At 46.2% G+C, this 24,044-nt stretch overlaps 1 protein-coding gene and 1 long non-coding RNA gene across 4 annotated transcripts in view; one reads left to right on the forward strand and one right to left on the reverse strand.

Annotated features, from left to right (window-relative positions):
* Positions 1 to 24,044, reverse strand: part of LOC310769194 — a 122,198-nt gene that overhangs the window by 79,528 nt on the left and 18,626 nt on the right. The gene's annotated exons all lie outside the window — the stretch shown is intronic.
* LOC310768844 (phospholipase A2 inhibitor and Ly6/PLAUR domain-containing protein-like) lies at positions 359 to 16,418 on the forward strand. 3 transcript variants are annotated; one of them, XM_083627697.1, is made up of 10 exons: positions 367 to 430; positions 2,538 to 2,653; positions 2,936 to 3,052; positions 4,275 to 4,427; positions 5,400 to 5,537; positions 6,205 to 6,240; positions 10,046 to 10,162; positions 12,789 to 12,941; positions 15,013 to 15,150; positions 15,980 to 16,418. In XM_083627697.1, the coding sequence occupies exons 2-10, from the start codon at positions 2,605 to 2,607 to the stop codon at positions 16,183 to 16,185; spliced, it is 1,107 nt and encodes a 368-aa protein (XP_083483823.1). In that variant the 5' UTR covers positions 367 to 430; positions 2,538 to 2,604; the 3' UTR covers positions 16,186 to 16,418. The 3 variants fall into 3 exon arrangements, with proteins under 3 accessions (XP_083483825.1, XP_083483823.1, XP_083483824.1); XM_083627698.1 differs by having other exon boundaries at positions 376 to 445; positions 2,552 to 2,653; XM_083627699.1 differs by lacking the exon at positions 2,538 to 2,653 and having other exon boundaries at positions 359 to 430.

The following is a 24,044-nucleotide window of genomic DNA, read 5'->3' on the forward strand; positions in this document are numbered from 1 at the left end:
TGCCACAGTGGCTCCTTTAAAGTTTTCAATCAATATACCCTGTCCATAAGCATTCTTCCAATGCTGATGGCATTAAAACATTTTTTTATTATTAATAAAAGGAAAAGGAGACCAAATAGTGCCAAATGTATCTTTTTTGGAAATGCCTTTGACTACTCGACGTGTGAGGTGTTCTGACAGAGCTATGTTCCAGATATTGTCAACCTAAGCCTCGATTAGTCTATTAGAAACTTCCTTCCATTGCTGGGCAATAGCTTGGCTGCTGTGAACAAGGAGGAAATAAATTCTTTAGATGTGAGAGTAGAATTTGGAATCACCTCTGGCTTCTATGGAATCTTAGAGGGGTTTCCTAATAAAAGTCACGATGATAACGTTCCTGTCACCTTAGGAGGCATGGAATCTTAAAGGCTTATACATCTGCTGTTGGGAGGTAAGCTGAACTCTGGTTTAAATCCAGTTATTTTCTTTTCACAAGAACCGAAGGACCCGAGAAGAGCCTTAATGAATATCTAGTTTGGTACACTCTTTTCCACTGTGGCTATTCTGTGTGCTCCTGGAAACTCAAAAGTTTCCCGATAGACTCAGCCCAAAAGCAGGGCACAAGCACTTTATCCTTTTCCCATCCCCAGATGACTACTATTCAAAGGTGTGCTGCCCTGATACTGGAGGAAACATGTGACCATAATAGCTAGTGGCCACTGATAGCTTTAAAGGTAAAGGTAAAGGGACCCCTGACCATTAGGTCCAGTCGTGACCGACTCTGGGGTTCCGGCACTCATCTCGCTTTACTAGCCGAGGGAGCCGGCGTACAGCTTCCGGGTCATGTGGCCAGCATGACTAAGCCGCTTCTGGCGAACCAGAGCAGCGCACGGAAACGCCGTTTACCTTCCCTCCGGAGTGGTACCTATTTATCTACTTGCACTTTGACATGCTTTCGAACTGCTAGGTTGGCAGGAGCAGGGACCGAGCAACGGGAGCTCAAACCCCGTCGTGGGGATTCAAACTGCCGACCTTCTGATCAGCAAGTCCTAGGCTCTGTGGTTTAATCCACAGCGCCACCTGTGTACCTTACTGATAGCTTTACCCTCCCTGAATTTGTTTAACCCCTGTTCAAATCCATCTAAATCGATGGTTATACCCACATCTTTTGGCAGCAGATGCCATAGTCTGATGACACACTGTTTGAAAAAGGACTTCTCCTCTTGTCTTTTCCCGAATCTTTTCTTCCTCCAGGTACTAAAGGTTAGGTGTGAGAGGAAGAAAAACCTCTCTCAGGATTCTCAGTTTTCTTTCTTCTTCTTCTTTTGTACTGCTTAGTTATTCCTGGGGATGACACGTACTTATAATCAGTGGCGATGGTTGTAGCTCAACGTTAGAGCTAGAGGTGGGAAGGCCTGGGAAAAAACCTGGAAAAATTGGGGGGGAAACGGGTTTTCCCCTGTTTTTCCCCAGAAAAATTGAAAAAAATAGTTTGATATAGTTTGAATATTCCACACACTCCCCCCCTTTTTTCCTGGGGGGAAAAACGGCTTTGGGAAAAAACACAGAATAAAACCTGTCCGCCCCGCCCCCATTTTTCCGCCCCCCCGGCCTTCCAGCATCCACACTTTGAAGCTCCCTGCCAACTGATACAAGGCAGGTGCTCTCACTGTAATCTTTCCAGCAACTGCTCAAAACATTTTCGTTAGGGCCAGCCCATCGGAACACATAGAAGCTGCATGTGATTTACTTCCTTTTAACCACTGCTGACTTTAATCATCTTTTGAATACTCTTAAATACTTGCTTTTAACTGTGTGTTATCAATCATTTAATGTTCTGTTGTATATTTTTGTAAAGTGTTTAGAAGCTCTCTTAGCATCATGTGGTTTATAATATATAATAACAAATTCAATTTAAAAAACACTTTCAAACAGAGTTTGAGCCTTAGTGCAACATACTACAGTACAGTGGTACCTCGGGTTAAGTACTTAATTCGTTCCAGAGGTCCGTTCTTAAGCTGAAACTGTTCTTAACCTGAAGCACCACTTTAGCTAATGGGGCCTCCTACTGCTGCCATACCGTGGGAACACAATTTCTGTTCTCATCCTGAAGCAAAGTTCTTAACCCGAGGTACTATTTCTGGGTTAACGGAGTCTGTAACCTGAAGCGTATGTGACCTGAAGCATATGTAACCCGAGGTACCAATGTAGTACCACCCTTCAGCCTGAACACTGAGGTCCAGCTCCGAGGGCCTTCTGGTGGTTCCCTCCCTGCGAGAAGTGAGGTTACAGGGAACCAGGCAGAGGGCCTTCTTGGTAGTGGTGCCCGCCCTGTGGAACGGCCTCCCATCAGATGTCAAGGAAATAAACAACTATCTGACTTTTAGAAGACATCTGAAGGCAGCCCTGTTTAGGGAAGTTTTGAATGTTTGATGTTTTATTGTGTTTTTATTGTGTTTTTAATATTCTGTTGGGAGCCGCCCAGAGGAACCTCTTCAAGATCCTCTGGGCATTTTACCCAGGTCAGCTGACTGGGCTCCACCCCCCTGTTGTTTCAGGTCCTTTCAGCCAGGGTATTCAATTCACCTCGGTCACAGTTTCTCTGGCTCTCCCCTCACCATCACCATGCAGGATCTCCTGAAACTCTCCATCTTCTTTGTCCTCCTTACAACAGGTATGGAAGGACGGCTCACTCGCGGGAGATTTATTCCATTGGGGTAGCTGGGGTCAGATGCGAATTGGCATCACGAGACTGGCAGGAGTATAAGACGGAAGGCATATCCAAGATCTTTTTAATCTTCAATTATTATTTTTTAAATTTGATTTATTTTTAAAGGAAACAGCTTTGGAAGCAATTTAGAACATGGCATTAATAACCATTTTCAATAAAGCGTAATCACACAAATAGGGTTAGTCATTTTTTTAAAAAAGGCCTGCAACCTTCCTCTTTTTCCAGGAGCTTCTCTAACATGTGAAGTTTGTTCGGCCGAAGGATACATCTGCAATGGCACGTTGACAACCTGCCCTCCCGAGAAAGATACCTGCATGATTGCATACTCCGAAAATACTCTACGTGAGTGGGATCGAGGTTATTGAAACATAGGTAGAGTCAGAACGTTGGTCCACCTGGCTCAGTATGGTCTATGTGGACCTGTCCAGGATCTCAGACAGGGAATCTTTCTCCAAGTCCTACCTGGTGATGCTGGGGAGGGAACTTGGGATCTTCTGCATCCACAGCAGGTGGTCTACCACTGAGCTATGACCCTTGCCCTCAGGACAAGTGGGCACAGGACAAGATCAGCCAAGGTCACTGACTGTTAGGGCAGGGATTGTGTGTTGGACGGGTCCTCGCCTCTTGTTATCTTCAGTAATCACCTCAATGAACAAGCTGATTGAGTCATGCCTTAAATCTTGGCATCTACTGTTCTAACGGCCCATTAGTTTTCAGGTCCAATTCAAAGCACTGGTTTGGACCTATCAAGCCTTAAACAGCTCAGGACTGCAATACGTCAAGGACCACCTCTTTCCATATATACTGATGCAGACACTGTGGTCATCATCTGAGGCCCTTCTTCATGAGCCTCCTTTGTGAGAGGTCTGGAGGGCGGGAACACGGGAACAGGCCTTTTCTGTGGTGGCTCCCCACTTGCAGAAGTCCGCTCACTCTTCTTGTTTAAATGTTTCTTTGGTTGTCCTTGAATCTTCACGACATGCTTGCTACACTGGTTTGGAGTGTTGGAAGGGACACAGATGGCGCTGTGGTCTAAACCACTGAGCCTCTTGGACTTGCTGATTGGAATTTCAGTGGTTCGAATCACTGTGACAGGGTGAGCTCCCTTTGCTTTGTCCCAGCTCCTGCCAACCTAGCAGTTCGAAAGCATGCCAGTGCAAGTAGATAAACAGGTACCACTGAGGCGGGAAGGTAAACGGCATTTCCGTGTGCTCTGGCTTCCGTCATGGTGTCCTGTTGCGCCAGAAGCAGCTTAGTCATGCTGGCCACATGACCTGGAAAGCTGTCTGTGGACAAACGCTGGCTCCCTCGGCCTGAAAACGAGATGAGCGCCACAACCCCATAGTCGCCTTTGACTGGACTTAACCATCCAGGGGTCCTTTACCTTTTTACCTAGTGTGTTAGACTAAGGCTGGGGAGACCAAAGAAGCTTATTGGGTGATCTTGGCCCGATCTCTCAGTCTAACCATGGAGGCTGACTTGAGTTCTTTGGAGGAACAGGTGGGATATAAATGTAGGAAATGCAGTGAAATCAAATTGACCCACTCCCTCTCATCCATTGTAGGTGAAAACGTTGAACGCAGTGTAGACAAAGACTGTGTCACTCTGGAGGAGTGTGCCGGTACTGCCATGGAATTGTACTTTGGACCTGGGAAAGCCTTAAGGACAGTTTCCTCCTGCTGCAATGAGAAGATGTGTGGCATAGTTAACCCTAATTGTAGGTCTATCATTTGTGTGTGTGTGTGTGTGTGTGTGTGTGTGTGTGTGTTTGATCCTCTCCCCATGCTTTTCCCCCCATCATGGCATCTCAGATTCAAACCCTGACATTTCCAGATAGGGACAAAATATCTTAGAAATACCAATTTCTTTATATCTAGAGATGAAAGCAAAGCATTGCCTCTCCAAACCACTTGCATTGCAGCCTGAGGCTGTGCTCTTGGAGAGAGAATGGCTTAAACATCCTTTCTCTTCGGTGCTTCAGAACCAAGAGCTAATTCGCACGCCCAAAATGGAGACCTGTAACACAATCCTTTCACCCTCGTGGCAGAGCTAGCAGAGCTGCATTCTCAGTTAATTAATCATTTCCTGTTAGGCTCTCAGCAGCTCTTTTGCTTAGCTTCAGTGGACAAACGTTTCCATATCGTGCTTTCAGCGGTACACAGACAGACATATATATAGAGTTATTTTCTATTTCAACTGTTCAGTTAAACGATTATGCCTAACAGTAGAATGCTGGAGGCAGGGACCCTGTGCAAAAATAGTAAGGAGTCCTCAACCCTCTGCAACCACAGACCGCAAACCACAGACCGCTAACCTCTGACCCTATCCCATGAAAGCACCTCTGATGTGCACTGTCAATGAGTCCCTCTGGAGGTCGTTTTGGAGGAGTGGTATGGATTCGTACTCCAGACAGCTTGCCAGTTTGCAGGGGAAGAAATGTCCATTTGCAGGTATACATTTGGTGCCACTCAGAATTCAGCGCCCAGGTGCCCTGCACCCCTTGGACCTCCTGGGTAAAGATGGCCCTGCTTAAGGAGACTCATTACTGCTTAGCGGACTGGTTGCATGCCAGGGATCATTAGGTGGAAGTCAGAATGGTGCTGGATGGGCAGCACACCATCTGCCTCCAAAGTTGTAAACTCTGAGCTGCCTCTTTCAGATCCTTGAGTGTTTCTACACCTGTTTTCAGTGCCACCATTAGAAATGAAATGGAATGGAAAGCAGTGTCCTGCCTGCCACGAATGGTCAAACACATGTAAAGAGGAGGTGGTGAATTGCACGGGAGCCAACATATACTGCTTTGATATATCGGCACACGTGCATTCTGGTAAGTGCAACCCCAGATGCAGCATGACTTGGGACCCCAAATCCTCCTTTCCACCTATTTTCACATAGGATCATGTGTAAGCCGAGCCATGCTGATTTAAGGCATGCCACTCTTCACTTCCCTAAGACGTGAGCTTTTATAGAAAACAAAATACCTACCTCTAATTCTCTTATTTAAATTGCTCCCATTGTGTTTGCTTCTTACGTGAATGCTTTGATCTCATTTTGCAACACAAAATTTTGTCCTTCGGAATTGGCACTTTGCTAAATTTCATTGTGCAGTTCTCCAACCAAGGCGTGTGTACAAAAACGCATTCTGTTAGGGTAATTTGCTATTATTATTATTATTGGGGGCAAAATTGCATGCAAACGTGTGTGTATTGGGAGAAACATACTAAATTTGTGGTGCGTTTTCATGGGGGATGTTAAAAAAATGCAAAGTGATATGAAAATGTGGAGAACTCGATTTAAGATTGGAGAAAGGAGAAACTGAAATTGACATATTTGCTCATCCCCACAGGGTTGGATAGCCATTTTTTTTAAGCTCCATTCCTTAAGTACCAGATTTGTTTAGTGGCAAGGAGAGGGTAAATTTCATTTAGGTGGGATGTACTGGTTTGGAGAATAGCTGGAAGAAATTAATGTCTTCTCCTGTCTTCCATTTCCAGAAAAAATCGTGGACAGGACCCTTAAAGGCTGCACTAGTAAGTCCTTCTGTCTCTCACTAAAAAGTGGCCGCACTCCCATGTTGGGGGGTTCTGATGAGCTTAGGAAGGCAGAATGTTCACCAAATGTTTCCCGGGGAGCTCAGTGCTCTGATCTCTTCCTTCCAACCTTCTCTGGGCTCCTGCTCCTGAAGATCCTCTCATAAAAAGGCACGTGCATGGGATTGCATCAGCTCTGTATTCAATCAAGCCTCCCTTCTATCTATAGGTGACATTTTCCAACTGCCGTTTGGCCTTCCAGAGGGATTTTCTCTGACTCACAGAGTGAAAATAAACCTCAGGTTGAAATCAATTGCAATTTGAATTGTAATTCTTTTTTTTTTTTTTTAAATGTAATTTGTGTCAAGACCCCCATTGTTCAGCCCAGACATTGAGATCCAGCTCCGAGGGCTTTCTGGCGGTTTCCTAACTGCAAGAGATGAAGTGTCAACCATGGCAACATTGAAGTTGTGTAAGGAGCTTGATCGTTACAGCTGTGTCAGTACATCGTCATGGAAGGGGGGTGGGTCTGAGAAGCTCTGGGAGTCTGCTGGCTGAGGCTGATTGAACTTATTGAGTAGAATCACTTTCAGGGTTGGTGTTAGACTCTGGATATTAGACATCGTCTGAATCACCAAGGGCTGAGTCCCAGGTTTTTTTGTGGTAGCAGGGGGGTTATTGACAGACTTTGGTGGTCTGCCCCATGTGGCTATAGTAATAATAATAATAATTTATTATTTATACCCCACCCGTATGTCTGGGTTTCCCCAGCCACTCTGGGCGGCTTCCAACAAAGTATTAAAATACAGTGGTCTGTTAAACATTAAAAGCTTCCCTAAACAGGGCTGCCTTCAGATGTCCTCTAAAAGTCTGGTAGTTGTTCTTCTCTTTGACATCTGGTGGGAGGGTGTTACACAGGGCGGGTGCCACTACTAAGAAGGCCCTCTGCCTGGTTCCCTGTAACTTGGCTTCTTGCAGTGAGGGAACCCTCGGTGCTGGACCTCAGTGTCCGGGCAGAATAATGGGGGTGGAGACACTCCTTCAGGTATACTGGACCGAGGCCGTTTAGGGCTTTAAAGGTCAGCACCAACACTTTAAACTGTGCTCGGAAACGTACTGGGAGCCAATGTAGATCTTTCAAGACTGGTGTGTCTTGAAATATAGGGCTCTATTCTCCCTTGATGGGTCTCAAGTCATCCAAGCTTGGTATTTGAGGGAGCAGCTAGGGCTGACCAATGGCAGAGTGGATTGTCATCTCCCTTTCATAGCCTCCCACAGCTGTCTGGTTGATTCCATGCCAAGGAAGGCACCCGTCTGTTGTGGTGACTTACGGTTCTGTCACTTTAAGAGATGTGGAATCTTAAAGGCTTACATGTCAGTTACTGGAGGTAGGTTGAACAGGAGTTTAAATGCAGTTCCTTCCTTTTCATAACAACAGAAGGAGCTGAGAAGAACCCTACTGAGTCAGGGGAGAGCAAGTGGTGGTGGACTCTCCTTCCTTGGAGGGTTTTGAGCAGAAAACCATGGCCACCTGCCATGGATGATTTAGTTGAGATTTCTGCACCGCAAAGGGGTTGGACTGGACGACCCTCTGGGTCCCTTCCAACTCTACAGTTCTATGATAGACCCAAAGCATACCTAGTCTAGCATCATCTTTTGCACGGTGCCCAACCTGGTGCCTCTGGAAGCCCACCATGGTCAATGGCCAGGGATGATCGGAGCAGTAGCTCAAGAACAAGGTCTCCCCATCCTTGGTGTAAATGCACACTGGTGAAAGCTGCCAGTTGTCAAACATGCTTCCTCTGGCTGTCATTACAGGCTCTTTGAGCCAAAGAAGTTGATTCGTCACATGTATTTCTCATCATCATTACCATGCAGGATCTCCTGAGGCTCTTCCCCTTCTTTGTGGTTCTAACTACAGGTAAGGAGACGCTGGTAGCCTACTGGAGATTTTATTTTCTTTTCTTTTACAGTGGGGTAAATAGGGCCAGGGCCAAATTGAGGTCGCATCAGTAGTTGGCATTGTTGGGCAACTGTGGAGGCTCATGCCTGTTTGGGAACCCACTGCTGATTCCCAGAGCATCCTGGTTCTGCTCTTTCTCCTTACTGCCTCCCCCATGGTTCCCCTGCCCTCTCTGAGCATTCCAGCAATGGCCAGAGGAAGGACATGAGGCAGTAGCCTCCACCTGCTTTGTGCTCTCTCTTGCGTGGATTAGGGCCAGAGGGTATGTGAATGGGCAGAGAAAGGAGGAGGTAGGGATGGGGCAGAAATTGGGCTAAGCTTGCATTTAATAATAATAACATAATAATACTACTAATAATAATTTATTATTCATACCCCGCCCATCTGGCTGGGCTTCCCAAGCCACTCTGGGCAGCTTCCAACAAAATATTAACATACAGTGGTACCTCAGGTTAGGTACTTAATTCATTCCGGAGGTCCATTCTTAACCTTAAACTGTTCTTAACCTGAAGCACCACTTTAGCTAATGGGGCCTCCTGCTGCTGCCGCGCTGCCGGAACACGATTTCTGTTCTCATCCTGAAGCAAAGTTCTTAACCCGAGGTACTATTTCTGGTTTAGCGGAGCCTGTAACCTGAAGCATATGTAATCCGAGGTACCACTGTACAGTAATGCATCAAACATTAAAAGCTTCCCTAAACAGGGCTGCCTTCAGATGTCATTTATAGCCAGACCTATCTAATTCATAAAGCTCAAGACACCATCACCATTTGAAATTCACCCTTCTCTGAATTTTGCAATGCAATTTCCCCAGCCAAGGAATGTGTGGGAAAATGCATATAATACAAGAAAATGCACTCAGGAATGCATATGTTGGTGACTGGAACATTAAGAAAATGTGTTACATTGGGGAAAACTGATCTGCTCAATGAATTGAATGAATGAATGCATGCATGTAAGGAAAAACCCACAATAAACGCTGCTGAATTTTTATGAGTGTGTGTGTGTGTGTGTGTGTGTGTGTGAGAGAGAGAGAGAGAGAGAGAGATGTGGAAATGTCCAGAACTGAACTTAAGAGAGGTAAAATGAGAAGTCGAAATTGACAGATTTGCCCATCACTAGAAGGAGGTGCAAGGGTGGCACTGTGGGTTAAACCACAGAGCCTAGGACTTTCTGATCAGAAGGTCGGCGGTTCGAATCCCTTCAACGGGGTGAGCTCCCATTGCTCGGTCTCTGCTCCTGCCAACCTAGCAGTTCAAAAGCACGCCAAAGTGCAAGTAGATAAATAGGTACTGCTCCGGCGGGAAGGTAAACGGCGTTTCCGTGAGCTGCTCTGGTCTGGTTCACCAGAAGGGGCTTAGTCATGCTGGCCACATGACCCGGAAGCTGTACGCCGGCTCCCTCGGCCAATAAAGCGAGATGAGCGCTGCAACCCCAGAGTCGGCCACAACTGTACCTAATGGTCAGGGATCCCTTTACCTTTTAAGAAGGAGGTGCACTCACTCAGAGAGGGAGGTGGTGGGGATGGGGGGTGTTGTTGATGGCATCTCGCCCAACAACACAGCGATAGAGCATTTCCCCCCCATGCAGAATATCCCAAGTTCATTTCCCAGCAACTATAGGTAGAGCTGGGAATGCCTCCTGCTTGAAACCATTCCTTCCTTTCTCTTCTTCATCTCACCCTCTCTGTTTTCATTTCTTTGTCACCTACATGAAAATCAGCTTGAAGGTCCCTCGGGCCATAAGTTGTTGGAAGTCAATGGATTTATATATAGATATATATTTATAGAAAAGTATATGAATGGATTCCTTCTCTGCACCTCCCTTTTCTTTCCTCTCCCAGGTGCTTCTCTGGAGTGCGAAGTTTGCTACGGCCTTGGGACCAGATGCAGTGGCAAGATGGCGACCTGTTCTCCTAAGAAAGACACCTGTGTCGTTGCATTTGCTGAAAGTACTCTGGGTGGGTGGTGTTCGAGTTGTTGCTGGCGGAATCCCTGATCCAGACTTTGTGCAGTGTAGAAATGGATTTGCTCTCCGCCGCATTAATGACTTTCAAAGCTTTGCTGCAGAGCAGTCTTAAAATGGTCACAAATAAATGTTGCACAATACAAAATGCACAGTCGATCTCTGCCACTGAACTATTGCCCTTCAATTTCCCCTTGAGACTTTCAGGTTACTGAGTCCATTTCTTTGGACCTGTTATAATAATAATAATATAATAATTTATTATTTGTACCCCGCCCATCTGGCTGGGTTTCCCCAGCCACTCTGGGCGGCTTCCATAGAAACCAAAAATACACTAAAATATCACACATTAAAAACTTCCCTGAACAGGGCTGCCTTAAGATGTCTTCTGAATGTCAGGTAGTTATTTATCGCTTTGACATCTGATGGGAGGGCGTTCCACAGGGCGGGCGCCGCTACCGAGAAGGCCCTCTGCCTGGTTCCCTGTAGCTTTGCTTCTCGCAATGAGGGAACCGCCAGAAGGCCCTTGGCGCTGGACCTCAGTGTCCGGGCAGAACGATGGGGGTGGAGACGCTCCTTCAGGTATACTGGGCTGAGGCCGTTTAGGGCTTTAAAGGTCAACACCAGCACTTTGAATTGTGCTCGGAAACGTACTGGGAGCCAATGTAGGTCTTTCAAGACCGGTGTTATGTGGTCTCGGCGGCCGCCCCGAGTCACCAGTCTAGCTGCCGCATTCTGGATTAGTTGTAGTTTCCGAGTCACCTTCAGAGGTAGCCCCACGTAGAGCGCATTGCAGTAGTCCAAGCAGGAGATAACTAGAGCATGCACCACTCTGGCGAGACAGTCCGCGGGCAGGTAGGGTCTCAGCCTGCGTACCAGGTGGAGTTGGTAGACAGCTGCCCTGGATACAGAATTGACCTGCGCCTCCATGGACTGCTGTGACTCCAAAATGACTCCTAGGCTGCGCACCTGGTCCTTCAGGGGCACAGTTACCCTATTCAGGACCAGGGAGTCCTCCACACCAGCCCGCCCCCTGTCCCCCAAAAACAGTACTTCTGTCTTGTCAGGATTCAACTTCAATCCATTAGCCGCCATCCATCCTCCAACCGCCTCCAGGCACTCACACAGGACCTTCACCACCTTCACTGGTTCTGATTTGAAAGAGAGATAGAGCTGGGTATCATCTGCATATTGACGGACACCCAGTCCAAACTCCCTGATGATCTCTCCCAGTGGCTTCATATAGATGTTAAAAAGCATGGGGGAGAGGACGGAACCCTGAGGCACCCCACAAGTGAGGGCCCAGGGGTCTGAACACTCATCCCCCACCACCACTTTCTGAACACGGCCCAGGAGGAAAGAGCGAAACCACTGTATAACAGTGCCCCCAGCTCCCAGCCCCTCTAGACGGTCCAGAAGGATGTTATGGTTGATTGTATCAAAGGCCGCTGAGAGATCCAGCAGAACTAGGAAACAACTCTCACCTTTGTCCCTAGCTCGCCGGAGATCATCAACCAGCGTGACCAAGGCAGTTTCAGTCCCATGATGAGGCCTGAATCCCGATTGGAAGGGATCCAAATGGTCCGCATCCTCCAGGCGTGCCTGGAGTTGTTCAGCAACCACGCGCTCAATCAACTTGCCCAAGAATGGAAGATTTGAGACTGGGCGATAGTTGGCCATACTGGCCGGGTCTAAAGATGGTTTTTTAAGAAGCGGTTTAATTACCGCCTCTTTCAGCGGATCTGGGAATGTTCCCTCACAGAGGGAAGCATTCACCACCCCGCAGAGCCCATCGCCCAGCCCTTTCCGGCTTGCTTTTATTAGCCAGGATGGGCAAGGATCAAGGAGACAGGTGGTTGGTTTCACGCGTCCAAGCAGCCTGTCCACATCCTTGGGGGTAACGGATTGAAATTGATTCCATGCAACTTGACCAGACAGGGCTCTAGCACTCTCCCGCCCCAGCCCTGCTCCCACGGTGGTGTCTAGCTCCTTCCGAATATGAGTGATTTTATCTGCAAAAAACTTTGCAAAATCGTTGCAGGAGATCTTGGGGTCTTTACAAGGCCCCGGTGGTAAAGGTGGTTCCGTTAAATTGCGGACCACCTGAAAGAGTCTCCTGCTACTATTTTCTGCAGATGCAATAGAGGCGGTCTTCTTCGCCATCGCTATCGCCACTTGGTAGGCTCGACGTTGAGCTCTAACCTGTGTCTGGTCAGATTCGGAGTGAGTTTTCTGCCACCGACGCTCTAGCCGTCTCAGCGATTGTTTCATCACCCTCAGCTCCGAAGAAAACCACGGGGATGGTTACTGAGTTCATAATCTGTGGTATATGAAGCTAGTAGGATGTGTTCTCAATAATTAGGGTCTCTGGGAGAGGGGCAGAAGTCTGATTAGACTGTGCCCTTTTTAACAAAGATATGCCCTTCAATCCAAGAGGAAATTGTGGGGATACTCCGCCCCACCCGCTCCGCTGGCTTCCAAATACTTGCCATCAGTGGTAGAAATCTCAGAAATCTGAGAAATGTGCATCTTCCAGCCCAAAACACAATGCTTGACATAATGATATTTTGCTCATCACTGAACAAACCTGTCTCTTTCTCTCACTCTCGTTTCTCCCATAGAAGGACGTAAAATTCGCACTGTAGAGAAAACCTGCGATTCTTCAAAGGTCTGCTCCACTCCCTCAGCGTTCTTTTATCTTGGGTTGGGGAGAACCTTCAGGATGTACTTGGTCTGTTGCACGGGGGACAACTGCAAAAATGCCAAGCCTAAATGTAAGTATTATTATTATTATTATTATTATTATTATTATTATTATTATTTTGATATCCCACCATTCCTTCAAAGAGCTCAATGTTGTGTACTCACTTTTCAATTTCTTCATTTTATCACCGCAACAATTGCATGAGGAAGGTTAGGCTGAGAGACAGTGACTAGCCCAAAGGTCCCCATGGCTGAAAAGGAACTAAAACATGGTCTCTCAGGTTCAGAACTCTAACCATTACTCCACACTGCTTCACCTAAATGGATTTATTTTAAGCACTTTTTTTTTTTACTTTACTCGTTATTCATAAAAGATTCCCAGAGATCAACATCCTCAGAAATAAGGCCACACATACTGAGGTCTACTGTAGTCATGCCCATTTCTTTTAGTGGGTCAGCTCTGAGTAAGACTAGCACTGGATACACCCTGTTCCAATTTCCTTGATGTGCTTCCACCCTCCACCATTTGTCAACACAGGAAGCAGCCTTATATGGAGCCAGACCATTGGTCCATCTGGCTCACTATTGTCTAATAATAAAATAAATAATAAATAATTTATTTATATCCCGCCCTCCCAGACTGAAGCCGGGCTCAGAGCAGCTAACAACAGTAAAATAATACAGCATTCTAAAATCAATTCATTATAAAATCAGTTCAAATCAAATTAATGGCAACCATTTGACTAGAGTTCTGTGAGGATTGCCAAAGGAGGGGCCCTGGCCAGAGGCCTGGTGGAACAGCTCTGTCTTGCAGGCCCTGTGGAAAGATATCAAGTCCCACAGGGCCCTAGTCTCTTGTGACAGAGCATTCCACCAGATTGGAGCCACAGCTGAAAAAGCCCTGGCTCTGGTTGAGACCAGCCTAACCTCCCTGTGGCCCGGGACCTCGAAGATGTTTTTGTTTGAAGACCATAATGTCCTCTCTGGGACATACCAGGAGAGGCGATCCCGTAGGTACGAGAGTCCTAGGCCGTATAGGGCTTTAAAGGATAACTCCACACCCTATGGCAGTGCCTGTCCAATGTTTTGGGAAGGGGGTGTTCCCCTTTCTGCCTGGAGATGCTGTGGATTGAACCCTGGATTTTCTGCTTGCAGAGCAGATGCCACACCACTGAACCATGACCCTTCCTTTCCTCTACTCCATCACATGTAGTCTAGGATGGGCCACCACAATTGTCAATCTGTAATCAATTCAGTTCTATTCGTCATCAACATCTGTCTCTAGCACAGGCTCTCCTCAACCTGAAGACCTCCAGATGTTTGGGCCTACAGCTCTCCTCACCCCAGATACATTAGCCCTGCTGGCTGGGGCTCATGACAGACCCTCCAAGTGTCCCTATTTTCCAGGGACAGTCCCTTATTTAGAGAAGCCATCCCGGTTTCTGATTTGATTCTGTAATGTCCCACTTTCCCTTAGGATGTCCCTGTTTTTATTGGAGAAATGTTGGAGTGTATGGAGTTATCCAACGCCCCAGCACTCCTGTGTAGGGAAGATTTTTTAAAAAAATAAATAAATAAATGTTTGATTATGTTTTTATATATGTTGAAAGCTGCCCAGAGTGCTGGGGCAACCCAGTAATATGTGTGGGGTATAAATAGTAAAAAATATCACGATAGAATGGGACGTCCCTGTTTTCATTGGAGAAATGTTGGATGGTATGTTACGAACATGGAACTCAAACAACATCCAGTGGGCACTATGTGCAGGAAGGCTGCTCTAGGCTACAGCCACCTATAAATTAAATGTTTTTAGCCTTTAACGCTTTATTAACCAAGATAGCAACAAACCTGGATGGCTTTAAAAGAGGACTGGAGCAAATTCATGGAGGACAAGGCTACCAGTGGCTACTAGCCATGATGGCTATGTTCTTCCACCATGGTTGGGGACAGAATACCAGTTGCTGGAAGTTTCAGGATGGGAGTGGGCTCATGTCGTCAATCTAGCTGGCTACTGTGAGAGCAAGATCCTGGGCTAGATAAGCCATTGGCCTGATTCAGCTGATTCTTCTTATCTTCTTAGCCTCTGCCTCCTCCTTAGTCCATTCCTGAAGCTGATTATGAATCCTATTCTTTGGCTTGCAGTACCCCAAGTAGAAAGGAAGGTCAATGGAAAGCAATGCCCTACCTGTTACTCCTCGTCAGACGTGTGCCATGCGAAGGTGGTGAATTGCACCGGCTTGGAGAGCTATTGCTTTGATGTGGCCACAACCACCTACATTAGTAAGTCTTCCTTCATGCACAACGTGCCTTTGAGTTCAGTTGGTTGAGCGTGAGACTTCATCTCAGGGTCATGCTGGGGGCTCGTGGTCCCTTCCAACTCCACCATCCTGTGATCTGTAGCTGAGCTGATCCTCAGTGCAATTGCATCTTATCCTTGTGTAGCTGGAGACACAGAGCAAACTGGTTCTGCTGCCTTGTGTCAGGCACAATATGGGGCCATTTCTTTGAGAGAAGGCCATGCAGCAACCCCAGATGCTTGGTGGGTAGAAGTGGACATAATCACTCTACCAATGGATCTGTATTAGCCAGCTTGCTAATTTTAATTAATGGGTATTTTTAATGTTTTGATGGAATTTTATTGCAGATTTTAATGATGTGAGGAGCTCATTGTTGTGTGTTCAAGCCCCGTGTTGGGCAAAAGATTCCTAAACTACAGGGGGTTGGAGACTAGATGAACCTTGTGGTCCCTTCCAACTGTACGATTCTATAATTCCACAATTCTATGTGTGGATTTTATACTTGATTTTATAATGGATGGAAACTGCTTAGAACTAATTTATGTCATGGAAGCAGTATATAAATTAGCATAAAGTAACAGTAAAAATATGCTAGTAACTTGCAGACAACAATGAAGTACAAAGTACAGAGTACAAATGAGCAACAAGTGATATTAATGAAGCCCTGAACATCAGCACATCCAACCAGGATAAAAGCCAAGGGATGCAGTTAGGACTTCACTATTGGGCTGACCAAAACGCTTATTTGGAGGCGACATGTTGACTGGCGACAATGATTTCCCAGGATACCCAATCTTATCTTCCCTGTTCAGATGGACAACGGCAGCGCAGTATCATGAAGGGGTGCACTACTAAGTCCATCTGTGCTTCAATAAACAGAGGCCAGGCCGACCTCTTAACAGGTGCGGACGTTGTTGAAAAGGCCACCTGTACTCCAGAGATTTCAAGGGGATCTCAGTCCTCTGCGCTCCTTCTGCCAACCTTTCCGGTGCTTCTGCTGCAGAAGATCCTTTCGTAAAAGGCTCCCACGGGGGACTGCGTCAGCTCTGCATCCGTCTATGCTTGCCTTGTATCCGCTTAGCACTTTCTCTTAATGATGTTGGGCCTTTCAGATAGATTTCCCTTGCTTTCCTCAATGACAATAAAATAAACCAGGATTCAAACAAAATCTGTCTGAGCGATTTCCTTTGTCCGCCTTTACAAAACAAGTACCCACCATCACAAATTGGTAGCAAATCTAAATTCTTTGTCCCTTTATTATTTATTTATTTATTTACGGCTATTAGCCCATAAAATATGTACAAACATAAAAACACAGGGACATAAAAACAGATATATCCGACAACAGGAGGTGAACACCATGATGCAAGGGTGGGTCTTTGTCCCTTTACCCTCTCTCCTCCTTATATTCGTGGGTATCCCCCCTTCCCTATTCAGCCACTGCCTTCTTTCTTTTTTCCGCTTCTTCCCTCCTTGTCCTGCGTTCCCTCGACGTCCTGCTCCTCCCACGTCACCTACAGCCTCTGTGCTTTCTCCACGGCTTCTTTCTGCTATGTAAACTCTCCTATGTCCCTTCTCCTCTCTTCTTCCCAGCTCAGCTATTGCTTCGCTTCCCCCTCCTTTCTTAATCTCTCTTTGTTTGATGCATCGTTAGTCAATATTCCTTTCCCTTTCTGCAATCTCCGTCGCAGGGTTCTTTGCACACACCTTGATTAAATCCCCACACGGTGAGACTCATTTATAATTTTTTGTTATCACTGTTCTTACTTAAAACAAAGCTTACCAGTCCCCTTTTCTGTTGTTGTTGGTTCTCCCCCCCCCCTTTTTTTTTTGATGGGGTGACTTTTCTCAGCGTCAGTTAGTTTAAATGAGAAACCTGGTGCTTGCTTTGCTGGGTCTTGAGGAGTCTCACGGTCGAGAGTGTAGTCTCTTTAGCGCGAGGTTCTCCCGTCCTCCTTCCTCACTGTTTTCATATCTTTTTCTGTGGTATGAAGTAACAGGAAACCCCTTTTTGCGCCGCTCGATGCTTCGACTGGAGACCTCCTCTCCAGTTTTTTTCGGGGGGGGGGGTAGCGTCGCTTTCGCGCTCCCTCCCTCTCGTTTTCTGCGATAAGTGTGCTCCACTGAAGAAGAGCACTTTCCCCGACCCACTCCTCAAACGCACCATGGCAAATATATTTTAGGATTTTTTGAGCTGCTCCTGCGAAGATGGCAACCTTGTTTGCAATGGCATCCTTGTGATCTGCCAACAGATAACACACGATATCAGTCAGGGTCCAGCCTGCTTTGGCTGTTGAAAGATGTCTCAGGGAACAAGCTCTGAGATCTGTATCATAGCTGTCAACTTTTCCCTTTTCTTGAGAGGAATCCTATTCGGAATAAGGGAATTTCCCTTAAAAAAGGGAAAAGTTGACAGCTATGATCTGTATATAAGGGACTATTGCAACCCCCCAAGTTTTTCAGGGATGTCCCTGATTTAGAGAAGCTGTCCCAGTTTCTGATTTGATCCTAGATGTCCCACTTTTCCTTAAGATGTCCCTGTTTCCATTGGAGAAATGTTGGGGGGTATGGAGTTATCTGACCCCTGAGCTGTCTGAAAGCAATCCTGTATTAGGGAAGTTTTTTTAAAAAATGTTCAATGTTTTATTATGTTTTTATATATGTTGGAAGCTGCCTACATGTGTCTGGGGCAACCCAGTAAGGTGTGTGGGGTATAAATAGTAAAATCGTCATTATGGAATGGGACCTCCCTATTTTCACTGGAGAAATGTAGGAGGGTATGCTATCGTCTTTCACCTCCCCACAAACGCATACCTGCCATGCATAGGAAATCCCTTTCTACTTTCCCTACAAATAGGCTGAAGGCATTGTATGGAAACAAAGGACAGTAAATGCTTTGCTAAGCACAAGAGGAGTTGAAATGCTGTTGAAAATGCTGTTGAAAATATTGATCTCCCTTTAGTAAACCAAACCAAGGGGGGGAATGCTTGGGTATTGGTGGGCAAAAACATTTTCATGAGAATCTACCTCAGAAATTCTTGTTTCTAATGAAAAAAATTATGTACTAAGGAAGTACATAAATCGGAATGCATGGTATTTTTTAAGTAAATGACTCCACAGTTCATGAAAACATTTCACCTTACCTGAAATTGCCTATAGTGGGGGTTCCCAAACAGTGGTCTAGGGACCATCAGTGGTCTGCAAGCTTCATTCAGTGGTCCATGTTATTTGTGTGAAGAATGGTGGGGGCAGCAGACTGAGCGACTGATTCATTGCTCTTATAATCCAATGGTCCACCTGGATGGTGAGCAGGGTGAATATTTTCTCCTTTTCCCCCTCTTTGTATCACTTTATTTCTTTATAGCCGAAAACTTTTCAATAAAATATTAATATCAAAAAAGAGAGAAATGACTGGAGGGCAGCTGGTTGCGGGTAAGGAAGCACTTGGAAGGAGTGGAGAGGATTAGCAGTGAAGTTAATGGGAGTCTAGGATGAATAATTTTAATGCTGAATCTGCCTTAAGACTCAAGCTGATGGATGTTACACTGAAGAACTTTGCAACAGGTCCACCCCATTGCATTATGTTGATTTTTATAGAATTCAATTCACAGTGCAATAAAATGCAATACAGTAAACCTGCAATTTACATGGGGGCTACATTCCAGGGATCATGGCTAAAGACAAAATCGTGTATAGTCAAAACCAGCATTTGAAATTTGCCAGGTGCCAAGCAGCTTGGATTTTGGATTTTGCCTGTTTTCACACACTAACAACACATCCTGTAGCATTCTATCTCTGATAGTTTATCTGCACAAACAGAACAAATTTCAGGAACCACAGGCTAAGGTGATCAGCGAGCATGTACATCATTTATCAAATTGTCTTAAGCTGTTATGTTAATACTCACCCATTGTACTTGTTTTTTTTTTAAAAAAACTTGTCTTTTCAAAAAAGGTTTCATACAGAATTTCTTTTTTAAAACCAACAACAACCCACATGTCTTTTCAAGTTTTCCAAAGAGGAGCAGCTTTTCAAATGTTAAAAAGGGGTGGGTGGGTGGTTTATCAGGTTTGCTTAAAAAAATGTGGGTAGGGTTACACTGCATGTTACGACTGCATATTTGTATATGCCTTCTCCTCCTGTCTCTTCCCTCTTTGTGAATAACGTAAAAAGCAACCTGCTCATCCAGATAAATGGCTGCAGGGATGTCCAGCCCTGTTGTGATGCAGTGAGAGAGCTGCCCCAGGCAGCTGTCCTTGGGTGTCATGAAAAGCTTGCAAATTTGTTTGTTATTTTATCTATTCTTACTGTAGTTATGAGCAAGAGAAGCCATTGGGAAATCTTCTGCCCCAGGGGCTAAATTCACTTGGGCTAGCTTGGGGACCAATGCACCTGGACTTGGGAGGCAACTACCATTTACTGCTTTGTGTTAGGCAGAAAAGTGTCATAAGAAGATAAGAAGATCCCGCTGGATCAGGCCAATGGCCCATCCTGTTCTGACAGTGGGTGATCAGATGCCCATGGGAAGCAGGATCTGAGCACAAAAGCTCTCTTCCCCTCCTGCAGCTTCCAGCACCTGATATTCAGAAGCGTTGCTGCCTCTTGACTGTGGAAGCAGAGCACAGCTATCATGCCTAGTAGTCACTGATGACTTTCTCCATGAATTTGCCCAATCCCTTTTTAAAGCCATCCAAATTGGTGGTCATCCCTGCCTCCTGTGGGAGTGAGTTCCATAGTTTAACTATGCACTATGTCTCAGGCTGGGACGCGGCTGGCGCTGTGGGTTAAACCACAGAGCCTAGGACTTGCCGATCAAAAGGTCAGCGGTTCGAATCCCCGTGACGGGGTGAGCTCCCGTTGCTCGGTCCCTGCTCCTGCCAACCTAGCAGTTCGAAAGCACGTCAAAGTGCAGGTAGATAAATAGGTACCGCTCCGGCGGGAAGGTAAATGGCATTTCTGTGCACTGCTCTGGTTCACCAGAAGCGGCTTAGTCATGCTGGCCACATGACCCGGAAGCTGTACGCCAGCTCCCTCGGCCAATAAAGCGAGACGAGCAGGCAACTCCAGAGTTGGTCACGACTGGACTTAATAGTCAGAGGTCCCTTTACCTTTACCTATGTCTCAGGCTGGCTCTGAAATGGCCCATGCCATGGCCATTTCTAGCCAAGGCCTATTGCCAAGCAGATGGACATGGGGCCAGAGCCATCTATGTATTTCCCCTTCAACGCTTGGCAGCGCCCCAGACTTAGAATCATAGAACTGTAGAGTTGGAAGGGACCACGAGGCTCATCTAGTCCAACCCCCTACATTGCAGGAATATTTTGCCCAAGGTGGGGCTCGAACCCACGACCCTGAGATCAAGAGTCTCATGCTCTACCAACTGAGCTATCCTATGATTTTGCTTGACGTTTGAAGAGAACGGTGAGTTTGCAGTCAACAAACACAGAATGCTGCCTTGTGCTAATCAGACCATTGGTCCATCTAGGTTAGTATCACTGGCACTGGCTGGCAGCAGCCCTCTGGGATATCAAATGCAGCATCTTTCCCAGCCCCTCATGAAGATGCCAAGGATTGACACTGGGACTTTCAGCAACTGAGATACAATGCTAGATTGCAGTTAGGTTTCAAGTACAGTTTATAAGCTAAAGGTTTGGTGCACATCTCTGTTCAATACAAAAATCCAGTTTTTAAGTTCATTAAAAAAGAAGAAACATGCATGACACAAGAAGAGGCTTTTACTGAGTCAGATCATTGTGTTCTCAGAGGGGCTCAAACTGCTCCCCTCTTTTTACTCCCTCCTTCCTTATTATCTCCTTCCCTGTTGATAGTGGTCATCATAAAAATCAGCATTCCCGGGAGGCTCAGCTGATCTAAATCCTGCTTTAAATTCCCACTCACTACTGGTGCAGTCAGTAGTCTAAACACACCCACCCACACCCATTTCTTAAAGAAGTCATCCTCATCTCATTGGCTGCAGCAGAAGTGCAGGCAAACTAGCCAAGGGCATATAAGTAAGAAGAGCAGTTTGCAAGAGAGCAGAAACATCTCAGTCCCCGTGGAAAAGCATCAAGGGAAACAGCTGGCCTGTCGGAGGAGAAGGTAGGGGACTCCAATTTATTAGCCATCATTTGTAGCAGAAACCAGGCAAATGCATTTCAGGAGATTAATCTTGGAGAAACATGAAGATCAGGAGAAGGTCCTGTAGAACAGCATTCCCCAAACTTGTGGTCTTCCTGTGGGTATCTCTTTGGCCACTATGAGACCAGAGTATTGGACCTGATCCGGGACACCTCTTCTAATGTTCTTATGGTGACTTCCTTGGGTTTTTGGCTACAGCTCCCTTCATTCCCAGCCACCACATCTTTGCTAGGTATGGCTGATGAGAGTTGTAATCCAAAACATGGAGGACACTAGGTTGGGGAAGACTGATGGAGAAACCTCCAGCTTAGGAGCTGAAGCCTGAGTTATCTAGTTCTGTAGAAATATTTAGTTCTCACAGCTCTGCTCCAGCAGGGAAGCCTTGTCTTGCCTTAGCAAATGTGAAGCAGCAACCTTTCCTAATGCGCAAAGGCAGCAGCTCATATAATAGTTCTCATCTGACAAAGCCCACAATGAAGAACTAGGGAGAGGAAGCTGATGCATAAAGGATAGGCTCAGCCTTCACTTTAAGCTTGGTTTATGTTAAGCTTTCCAGGCCAGGGATGGGGAACCTGTGGCTATCAACCAGAGAACAGCATAGCATAGTGGGAGTCCAATGACATCGCAAGGGTCAAAGGCCACCTACCCCTTTTTAGAAGCTAAATCATGGAACTGTAGTCCTCCCTTCCATTTAAAAATCTGCCAAGTGAATCTTATGGAATTAATCTCCAGAATTTAAATCTGTTGTTGGAGCAAAGAGGGGTGGGGCTTTATTATTTCTCAAACACGTGATCACGCACATGCATTTCAAAACAATAGAAATTATCCCTCTATAGTATCGTTTTGAACCTCATCAGAAGTAGTGCTCCCAACATGAGATGGTGGGGAGTAGGGCTATGCTAGTTGGGAAACAGGTTTGTCTTCTTGGTGCATTTCTGCTTCCTTCTCTCCCCTTCCCCCCCTTTTTTTTAAAAAAGAATTTTGGATGTCTATTTAATATAACATCCCCTAATAAATCTGTCTTGCTCCTTACCCCTTGCCCCTCCTGTTTGCTTTTTAAACATGTGTCTTTGCTGGGGCTTTGTAGTGCAGTACTTCTGTTTACTCAGAAGTACATCCCAGTATCCTTAACAGGACTTTGCTCCAGGGAAAGGTTTCTAGAATTGTGGGCTGAATCTCTGATCCCTCTTCCCCCAGAATTATGAGCGTGGAATGTCTTTCAACACTTGCGAGTCTGGCAGTGTTCTTATTTTCAACTAGAAAATGAATTTTAAGCTTCTGAAAAGGCATACGTTGACCCAGGCAGGCACAATCTGTGGCCCCGTGTGGTGAAATAACTGGGACAGGATGCGGGGTTGGGTAAAAATCAGACCAAATCTTTATAGACTGCAGCATAAAGTGGGGTTGGCATGACAGTAGGGCAATGGTCCCATTGCTTCGGTCCTTGCTGAAAAGAACTGAGATCTCCTCCATGGGAATATTCCAGGGCTGAGCCCTGACATGGTGAAAGCCAAATGTCCAGGGTCTCACTGAGTGCCTGGGGTGAGAGATTCCAGCCATGCGGGGGCCCTAACCTGATCTTAGGGTGTGCATGGCCAATATTTTCCCCTAGACACGTTATGGAGGCCCCCATTGCTTTACTGATCCTGCCCAATGCCATTTCTGCTGATATACAGACCTTGGTTAGTTGGCATCCATCTGTCTCGGGAGACAATGGAGAAGCGCATCTTTGGGAGGTGAAATCAAACCACTGGAGAGTTAATGGCTGCTGTGGCTGTACACCCAAAAGGGAAATACATGTTTTGCTGCTGTTCTGACCATTGTCTAACAAAAGTACACCTTAGGTCACTGAGGGATAGGTGAAAACCCCTCAAGGTTGGAAGAAAAAATTCCTTTGCTGGCCTGTCAGCCAGCAACCCAAATAGCCTAGTGAAGTTCTCATGCAGAGGGTGGATGGAACGTTCACTACAGACAAAGTGTTCCCATAGCCCACGTGAGTGAGACCTTTTAAGGCCTCATCCTTCTTCCCTCAAAGGTGCCCCCCCCCGCCGGCCGGATCCTGCATTGCCAGGATCCTGCATTGCCAGGATCATTCCGTGTGCGGTGGCACCCGGAAACATACTACTTTTGTTCTTGTTTTTGTGTGTGTGTGTGTTGTTTTTGTTTAGGTTGCATGGCAGAGCTCATTCACTGAGCATTCATTCTGTTTTGCTTGTGCAAAAATTGCGGGGCGCTCCCTCGGCCTTTGCTGCTTAGTTTTATTGAGCATTTGTTGAGATTTGCTTGTGGGAAGGCTGTACAATACTGCATCACCAAAGTGTTAGCACAGATTTTCCAATGCATTTCTCTGGCACTTCCCTTTTGGAAAAGAAGTCTGATTTTGTGTGTGTGCAAGCAAGGGAGCTACCATATTTTTCCCTCTATAACACGCAGATTTTTTCTCCTAAAAAGGAAGGGGAAATGTCTGTGCGTGTTATTGAGCGAATGTGTGGTCCCTGGAGCCAAATGGCAAAAAAAATCAGGCAAAAATCAAATCGCGCGTCTCGGAGAAGGGAAACCTGAAAAGAGGAAGTGGCTGCTTTCCTGCATTCTGCCTCAGGGTCTTACTGCCCACCCGCCTCTGTTTCCTTGCTGTGTTTGCTCAAACGGAACAAAGAGCAGGGAAAGCCCCTCCCCTCCAGGCAAGCAGAGGGGAAAGCAGAGTGTCGTCTCTGTGCTCCGGTGCTGCTGAAAACATGC

The sequence above is a fragment of the Podarcis filfolensis genome (assembly GCF_964270895.1).
Source record: "Podarcis filfolensis genome assembly, chromosome: 8".
NCBI classification, from domain to species: Eukaryota; Metazoa; Chordata; class Lepidosauria; order Squamata; family Lacertidae; genus Podarcis; species Podarcis filfolensis.

Excerpts from the sequence above, each read along its gene's own strand:
- LOC310768844 (XM_083627697.1), top strand. The coding sequence starts at position 2,605 with ATGCAGGATCTCCTGAAACTCTCCATCTTCTTTGTCCTCCTTACAACA. Across the intron at positions 3,053-4,274 it reads ATACTCCGAAAATACTCTAC|GTGAAAACGTTGAACGCAGT; the intron begins GTGAGTGGGATC and ends CATCCATTGTAG. Across the intron at positions 5,538-6,204 it reads ATCGGCACACGTGCATTCTG|AAAAAATCGTGGACAGGACC; the intron begins GTAAGTGCAACC and ends TTCCATTTCCAG.